The 9,226-nt window shown below is 35.5% G+C and overlaps 1 protein-coding gene across 1 annotated transcript in view; it reads right to left on the bottom strand.

The window, feature by feature from the left end:
- Positions 1 to 9,226, bottom strand: part of JMY (junction mediating and regulatory protein, p53 cofactor) — a 70,342-nt gene that overhangs the window by 23,852 nt on the left and 37,264 nt on the right. The window contains exons 3-4 of the mRNA XM_009327257.1: positions 6,148 to 6,298; positions 3,764 to 3,933 (exon numbers count right to left, since the gene is read on the bottom strand). Coding sequence (XP_009325532.1) covers positions 3,764 to 3,933; positions 6,148 to 6,298 — 321 coding nt within the window. The remainder of the gene's footprint in view (positions 1 to 3,763; positions 3,934 to 6,147; positions 6,299 to 9,226) is intronic.

The raw sequence follows: 9,226 nt of genomic DNA, 5'->3' as shown, positions 1-9,226 counted from the left end.
AACCGTGTCCTCATAAACAGTCAGATCTGGTCTTTGCTCTGAATTGTCATTATTTCTGTCTTAATCCTCAACTCAAACCCTCCTAAATTAGTTTCTCAAGCACTTTAATCTTTTTAAAGGAATATCCTGTTTTTATCTTCTATGCCTAGACAGTAGCTAAATGGTTTGCCAGAGAAAGTATTTCAGTTCTGATTTTCTAACACTGCAGCGAGTCTTTTTTAAGTGACCATGAATACTTGATCTTTTTCTTCTCTCAGCAAATGAGAACTAAATGTCAGTGATGCACAAAATCCTTCAAACAAAAAAAGTCTCTTCAAATGCTTGGTTTTGCCTTTTTTAATACCCTTTAAAATAGACTACCCAGTCATTCTCTGGGGAAAAAAAAAAAGTATAAAAATAAATTATGTTCTAATAAAGTTATTTCAAAAGAACTTATGTGGCTTTTTGATAACTATTAAGTCCAAAGTAGGTTATCATTATTAATGAGTAATTTTCTAATAATGTCTCACTGCATTACTAAAAGCCTAACTATGACTGCAAGTTTTGTCTATAGAATGCACCCTGTTACTTCACCTGGGGTGCTTAAAGCTCTCTGCTTTCTATTTTCTTTAAACACAATGACCACTTAAAATGGTTTTTATTTCTAAGTCTTTTTGAACTTTTGATTGAACTGGAGAATATTACACAAATATTTCATGTAAGATTAAAGAAAAAACATAAAATTGTCATTTTTACAATGAATTTTAGTTTGCCAATTTGAACACTGAAAGTGAAGAAAGTAAAAGCATTCCTAATCTGTTATTAAAAATAATAATTCAAATGTTTAAAAAAATCTTCAAAGATTTCCCAATTCTAGCTTCTTACTTAGCCCTTCCAAAAAGCTGTCACAGAAATAAAGTTTAAAAAAGATACAATGAAAGATACAATGAAAGCTACCAAGGTGAAACATATCTTCTTTCAGCATACTTTTCTGAAAAATACTATGTTGCATCTGTACCAAAATCACTGTCCATTTCTTACAGAAAGAAGATTAATTTTCCAGAAATAGCTATTCATGCCTTCTTGAATAGAATCCTTAAATAAAATTCATATTTTTGCTGATGCATCCAACTCAGGCAAAAGTAAAATGACAGTCTTGAAATGCAAGATATTCTTAAATACTCAAAGTCATTGGAAGCAAATGTATCTTTGATTCAGGCTCAATGTACAGTAAAGAAAGTACTCTTAGAATTATGAAACTACAAAAAATAGTAAAAAAAAGCAGTACTTTGTCAGAATATGATTTTGTTTATGAAAATAACACAGAACATTTATCATGTAAATTAAAAATTGTTTTTGAAGTGCATCTTTAGAACTGAACTGTACACTTCTAAAAGGAAAAAAAGAGAAGACTAGTTACTGAATCCTATATATGCAAGATGGGACTTGTTGGAATTTAAGTCTCCAGTCACTCACTTCCATTTGTCCAAACTATTTTACATACTTAGAGAATTACAAAGGATTCTCACTCTGATTTAATGTTTGTTTACTGTCAGAGGACAAGACTTGGCAACCAGTCCACGAAAGCAGACTCTGGTCTACCTCAAAAGGAAAATTTTCATCATTCCCCTCAAACAAAATTCAGAACAACAGATGGAACTTAAGAGGTACAAATCAGGAAAATTAAAAAGTGCAATATGTAATTGGTGTAGTTATTCTTTCAATTTTTTCAAAAATACAGATAATCATAGGGCTAACATTTTCAGCTGTCAAATAAAAAAAAAAAATTATAACTAACCTTTTCACCAACTAGGTGATTTTCAGATCATGATAACTTGGAAAATGTAGTAGCTTTCTAGATTTTTACAGTATAAACACATTTTAGGAAACAAAAAAGTGCTCGATTAATACTAAATGAAAACTACAGAAACAAGGACATTTTTACCGTCCCTCTTAAAAATCAATCACCAGGGTCGGTTTAGATTTGGAGAAGAGGGAATTAAGTGCAAGAGAAACAAGTATATTATTTCCCATGTGTCTCCTTTTCCTACTCAGTGAGAGCAAATTTATGTATCTAAGCACAGCAGGAAGGTCTTCACTACTTAAGCCTAAAGGAGAAAATCTATCATGTTTTCATTTTTTTGTTGTTGTGTTCTTTTTTGTAACTGTCATCTCTTCCAAATACACCAGCTAACATAATCACCAAATATTTTCTTTATGATAAGACTGCAACCCTTCTTCTCCAATATGGGATTCCCAGTCACGTTTGTCACACCCAACTTTGCATATTTAAGGCTATTACATTCTCAAAGCAGAAAAAGATATTTCAGAACAGAAGTTGGTCCTCATATCTCCCCATCACCATGTTTTGCCGCAGAGCTCTCTACACCTTGTAATACACCATCCCAAAGCACCATGCCCATGCATACCCATCAGACGTTCCTCATTTCTCTGTGCCCAAAAGCCCTAGACTCTCAGTTCAGTGCCCTTCACCCCCAGTATACTGCAATGAACCTCTCCTTTTCCTATGCAGTCCCTAATGCTTTGGCACATCAAAACAATCAATCACTCATTTACCAGACTGAGATCTCATTCAACAAAAATTCAGGGAAGGTCTCCACTGGGAGAAAAATAAGATGTGCTACAGAAAAGACAATGCATGGCTGCCCTAAATATGCGAACATATTAAATATAGTGTTTCCAATTAGTACTGCTAGATTCTCTCATCAACTCTCAGCGAAGAATGGCAGCAGCCTGATAAACTCAGGTTTCCAGACAACTCTTGGCTTTCTAAATAAAAAGGCCGTTGAAATAGAGCAAACTTTTTATTTTCGTGCTCTGCGTCTTGCATGTACTCTCTCTCCTTGCAGATCAAGTTGTCTTCTACAGAAGCTGCTAAAATAGGCACATAGTCTATCATGCTTAAAAACCTACCAATCTATACAGTGCTAAAGTCGTGAGTTCTCTGGATAACCTTTTCATAACAGAGCCACCGGTTTAGTCAAATTTTGCTGAAACATTTGAAAAGTGCTCTAAAAATAAACATTCTATCCAATCAGTTGCAAATTAACATTGCTATGACAGAAAGTTCTTAGCACTGAATATCCATATGATAGCAAATTTTAAAAGAGGATTTGTAGCATTTTTGCTTTTGAGGTGGTGTCATAAAACCCAATAAATGCGGTTTTTTTCTGCTAAGACATTTGAACACAGTTTAATGCATGTACTCTTTCCTCAGGAAAGCTGTAGCTAGCACAACCGCCTCTGGAAGACTGCCTTAATAATTAGGGTAAGCAGAGACAAAGAGAGTGCAGTACAACAGGCTGGTCATCTGTATTTTTACTAATGTTCAGACACCTTCCATGTGGAATGTCAGAACTATTCCAAAAAAGTGGTCATGCCTCTGAGAGCTAAAGTGTGGAGATTACATAGCAGCAGATTTCTGTCCTATCCTTTCTCTTCATTTTATTCATCTCAGTGGATAGCTTTAAACATTAACAGTAAAAACTGTCTTCCTGGTTGACTAACTAGAAAAAGGTGAACAGAAAACTTTAATAAGTGGCACAAACCCCACCACACCTATGTTGCAACTCCATTTGTCTAACATGGTAGAGTGTAGTAAAAGTTTAAATACAAACTTTTGTTATTAAAAGCAGAAAAATAATGACTTTCTCATGTAGGTTTGTTTTTGTTTTGTTTTTGTTTTTTAAGTACATCAACAATCCTTAAGATTTGGGGTTTTTCTGCATGTTTTATTTTTCTATTTACTGGTATGAACAATTACCTCCTCTTTCAGTGCATGTTTCTTCTGCTCCAAACAGATTTCTTTAGCACGCATCAACTGCAGTGTCTCCTTAGAAACCGCATACTGAAGCTTTTCCATACGTTCCACTGCTGCTGCCCATGCTGCCTTACCAAATTTTTTCTGGTCTGCTCGCATTCGATCGTACACAGCTACAGAAGGGAAGAAAAGGCACACAGTTTACCAGTCTACTCTTCAGATCACTAGTGATTCTACTGCAGAGACAATGCACACATTTGTATCCAAAAGCGTATGAAGTTCTCTTAGCAGGAAGCAGTCATTCTACGGACTACTAACCTTCAAATCCAGGATGTCAGTACTCTTAGGATTCATGTAAATATGCAATTAGCTCTCTGTTGATCATTTTACCATTATAATTCCAATTTTTGTTATCCACAGAGGGATCATTCTGAATACACAGTACCTGAACACTTGAACCACTGGTTCAGAATTCTTGGCTTAATAAACATATCTCATTAATGCTCCCATGTGGTTTTAAACTGCATCCCAAATTTTCCCTACTTCTAAAAGCCCCAATTATCAGCTACTAAAGTCTCCAGTTTCCCTTGATAATTTCTATAGTGCAGTCATAAGTTTAAACAAATCTGCAGAGTGAAAAAAAATTACAAATTTAAAACAAAAATTTCAGCTTGACCTTAACTAATTCAGTATTCTTACAGAATTGCAAAGTAACATCTATCTTTTAACTCAAAATGCAGGTTGCTTCACAAAACTAATTCAAATTAACTGAACAAATTATAATCTGATCTTAAATGGAGCGATGAATGAGAATCTTTTCAGGAAGACTTCAGAGTAGCAGGAGTCCCTTGCCTGATTCAGATTTCGTATTCTTGAGCCCCAGACATCTAGGCTGACACACATAAGGTTTTCACCATTTTTAATATATAGAACAATCACATGATACTGTACACTTAGCTTTGCAAAGCAAAAGCCACGAAAGCCACACAATCAAAGGGATAGCATTCAGTCCCCAGCTGCTAGAAGATATTACATGCTGTTGTTAGGTAATAAAAAATACCTTTATGTTCTCATGTGTTTTTCCTCTGCCATCTGTTAGTATTTTGGTATGTAAGACCACCCTGTGATCAGCAGGAGGCCAAAAAAACCCAAAACATAACAAAACAGGCAAGCAACCTGTACACCAAAGGTCTATGGTTGTAAACGGTCTCCAGGCATTTCATTTCCCAGTGTTTTTCCCCACAATCCTGACTGCTGTACATAAAAAAAGCATGTAAACAAAACAGAAAGAAAGTAACTGTAAATATATGTTCTTTATCAACTAATGGGGTATTTTATTTGCTGCCTTTGTCATACTAGAAAAGGAACCAAACTGATTAAATACATTTAGAATTTGCTCTAATTAAATTCATTCCAACATGCTTGAACTGGTTTAGTCACTTTTTCAAAATAAGGTGGAGTTTCATGTTATACTTAACTTGGGTTGTCACCAAAAGGAATAATTTTGCAGTGACTGCTTCTCTTGAGGCAGATCTAGCAGTCATGCAGGGAGATGACAGGACACCTACCCATCAAAAAAGATTTTCTCCCAGGGGTAGAGCTTATTTATCTGGTTGCACAATCACTATTACTAAGGCAAAGAAACAGGAACCCGCAGTCAGGCAGGGAAGACAGTGGGACATAAACTGTCAGTGGTAGCCCACAGTCAAATTAAAAGAGGTGACATGAAACCACATCCTCAGGTGTGTTTGCCCTAATAAACTCATTATTTAAGTTAAAATGGTACAAGGATGAGAGCACAGATGTACATGGCAAGTCATATGACCTGGTTTTACTGCATCAACTCTTTAGTAAAACTGCTGCATTCTTCAAGCATAGAAATGTCAAGATTATATCCATGAAGATTTCCGAACAACAGAGCAGCTTTCACCAAGTAGTTAAACTGAGCTGTTGCTTAATATTTAGAGCCATGAAAAAATTACTGAAAGGCAGGGGAGACAGGAAAAGGAAATAAATTGAAAGGTAATAAACACTTACTATGGTGGTCTGCCATATCCAGTACAGAAGACAGAATCCATCAGGGACTCTACGCTCCCTAAATCCTTTGCAGATTGTACAGTGCAGCTAATACAATCACATTGAGAAAGTCATTGTGAAACCTTTATCTAAAATTTCTGTTCTGCTCACTTCTGAGGATGTTCTGAAAAGGCTTATTGGTGAAAGATTCGAATAGACACAGAAGAAAAAACAAGTGGGAATGACAACTGCGTTTTCCTCATGGAGGATTGATGAAAAAACAAAATAAATCACAGTACAATACAGAACATGGTAAACATTAAATAAATTTTAAAACATCTTTTATTTGATGGATAGTAGAAAATAACTACCTTTCTGTGTTTTAGCTGTTATTTCAAAGTATTTAACTGTAAGATCTTGAATAGACAGCACAGCCATGTGGGCTTTTCTCTGCCAATCGGCATCTTCTTTTTGAAGACTCTCAATTCTTCTGGGGCCTAGGTAGTCATTCTCTATTGAGATCTGAAAATAAATCAGTCCATAATTAACAATACAATTGTTGCTTTTTTGCCAACAGCAACCAGTTTCAGGGTGGCTAAGAAATTAAAACAAGAAGGAGAGAAAACTACCAGCAGATCACCATGGCTTCTATTCTAACACTTTCTCAAACTCACTTTTTGTTCTGGAAGTTCCTCATTTGGACTAAAAGTTCTGGAGAAAGTGTGGTCTAACAGAAAAACCTCTCATCTCACAACTAGATCACATAGCCAAATCTACAGTTTCTTTTCTAGTAATCACTTTCTCAAAAAAAAAAACATTCCAGCTATTCTTCCTAAAAAACCTACGTTCTCTTTGAGAAGAATCCAAACCTCATGGTAAAATTGGCTAAGATATTTTTTTTTTCCTGATAATGAAACTTGCTTCTGAAGACTTTCATGTTTTCCAAGCTTTACTTCAGATAATGCTTTGAAACTAAGACAATTATGACTTTCACAAAAGTGGTTGTTGGAAAGCACGCAAGAAGAGGAAGAAACAGCAGAAGCCATTAACTTCAACACATCATGTAAACACCTATTTCCATTGGCTACTGCTTCAAAGTAACAGAACATAAAAGAACACATTTCTACACCGTATGCGTATGTTTCTGAAGGAAAACAGATCGATTCTTCAGAGGAAACAAACTGAAAGGAGGTCCCTAATCTACCCCGTGAGCAAGTGAGAATGAATCAGAAAGGCAAGACTCTTCTACTGGAAACATTCTTCTCTGGAAAAGTTCACAGATTGTTGTTGAGTTTTGAAGAAAGTAAAGTAAGTTTATTGTGAGAAGATATGAGAAACAAGCCCGCAACTACAGGATTCTGTTAAGTTTTATACAGTATACATCTCCTAAATAAAGAAATAGTCCTCACGGATATTTACTACTTGCCAGGTTCTTTCTGAAGACAGCTGAGACAAGAATGGACAAGACTGACAGAAATAGTCTTAGGCCAGGTCACATTATAGCTTAGGCAGGGATCTGTCACGTCTCTCCAACTCCCTTCGTTATCCTTCTCCTAGACAGACTCGTAATAGGCAGAAAAGGAGAAACACACGAGGTGTAACAACAGCAAGTTGATTGATTAAGAATGAAAAAAAGTAAGTTGAGGGAGCACTACAGATGGCAGAGGCAATATACAAAAAGGAAACCACTTCATACATAAAGGAGAGTTCCAGCTCTAACACTCAGCTACCTTCCTTTGACACATTCCAGGAGGCCAACCAACCAGTTGCAACCACAGCCTGCTGGATATATTAGCAATAATGCATGCATTTCAGCTTCACCATCCATTCAGGGACTTCTCAAAGTTAGTCTTACAGGTTTTAATTTAACTATGCTCCCAGCTGGTAACACAAACCCAGCACTATTTCCCAAAATATGTTGTAACTCCATACATACAGCCCCAAATATATTAGGTAAAAGCACTCAGCTGTAAAAAGGGCTTTATAGTTTTACTGGTTTTATCCTAACAAATCCTGACATGGACTTTAATGTTAATACACGCAAACTAACTTAGATTGGATGGTCTAGATTCCTTAAAATAACTGGACCCTGGGAGTAGCAATACAAACTACAGGGGTTTTGATTATCTTAATCAAGACATAGGAGAACAACATACTCAATTCAATAAAGACTGTAAAGGAAGTAACAAACTAAAAAGCAAACAAGATGTTAGGACATACAGAAAGAAGACTAAATAATAATGTTATTATACTGCAAAGTGCAGTGGTGAATGTTTTTTCCAGAACTATGGAGAATGCTGAAAAATTAAGAAGTATTCAGAAGAGAAAAATCATAGAAGATTAAGGTTATGGCAAGAGTAAGAGGAATGACTGCGATTATTCAACTGTTTTTTTTCCCCAGACACATTAACAGTATATATAAAGGAGCATCAAAACCACTAAGTTGAAGTATTTTATATTGGCAGTTGACAGAATTAAGGCTAAATTGTGCATCCTGAGTTATGCCTTCCTTATTTATCCACGTGTATATCATAAACCCTTCATTTACATTTCAGCTTCATTGACTGAGCTCCAGGCTTAAAAAAAAAAAAAAAAAAAAACTCACCTTCAAAAAGAAAGCTTTATTTAAAAGAAAAAAAAATTTTAGTAAGACATATTCTACTAGTTATTTGAAAACTTTGTTTAAGCAAGTAAGCTCAAGTATTAAAGCAAATGGGCTTGAGTGTTTCCGGATATTCTAGATTTCTTCTGTGGATGAAAAGGATTGGATGGATTTTTAAATCTTCAGTTAAAAAAAGCTCAATATATCCAACAGACAAAATATTAAGCACGTCCCTCAAGAACTCATCAAAATATGGTTGAAAATTTTTATATACAGATACACCAAAAAAAGGAAAATAAGGACACAAGTATTAGACATGAAGAAATCAGATTAAACACAAATACCCATGAATAGGGATACTGAAAATAACTGTAACAACTGCACATAAAGACCTAAAAGATCCACTATAAAGTCAGCGAATATCATGGAAGCTTACAAAAATTGTTTTCTCAGAGCAGTACTGAAAAAAAACTACTAGATTTCAATCTATTTAGAGATTTAGGCAAGCATGTACTTCAAAAATTCACACTCCCATGATCAAATTTTTCTGTCTTTGAAGACCTTAAGCCCCTTTCCTTGCCCTCCATAGCCTGCATAACATTACATCAAAGTCTCTTCCTTCTTTCTTTCTCCTTCCCTATCTCCAACACTGCAAAAGAAAAAATCATACATCTCCAGTTTTCACCCTCCTTTACTCTAACCATAGGATCACAGAATCATTAACGTTGGAAAAGATCATCGAGTCCAACCGTCAACCCAACACCACCATGCCCACTAAACCATGTCCCTAAGTGCTGCATCTACACGTCTTTTAAATACCTCCAGGGATGGTGACTCAACCACTTCCC

The sequence above is a fragment of the Pygoscelis adeliae genome, unplaced genomic scaffold (assembly GCF_000699105.1).
Source record: "Pygoscelis adeliae isolate BGI_AS28 unplaced genomic scaffold, ASM69910v1 Scaffold26, whole genome shotgun sequence".
NCBI lineage: Eukaryota > Metazoa > Chordata > Aves > Sphenisciformes > Spheniscidae > Pygoscelis > Pygoscelis adeliae.
This window is presented reverse-complemented; position numbering and strand designations above follow the sequence as displayed.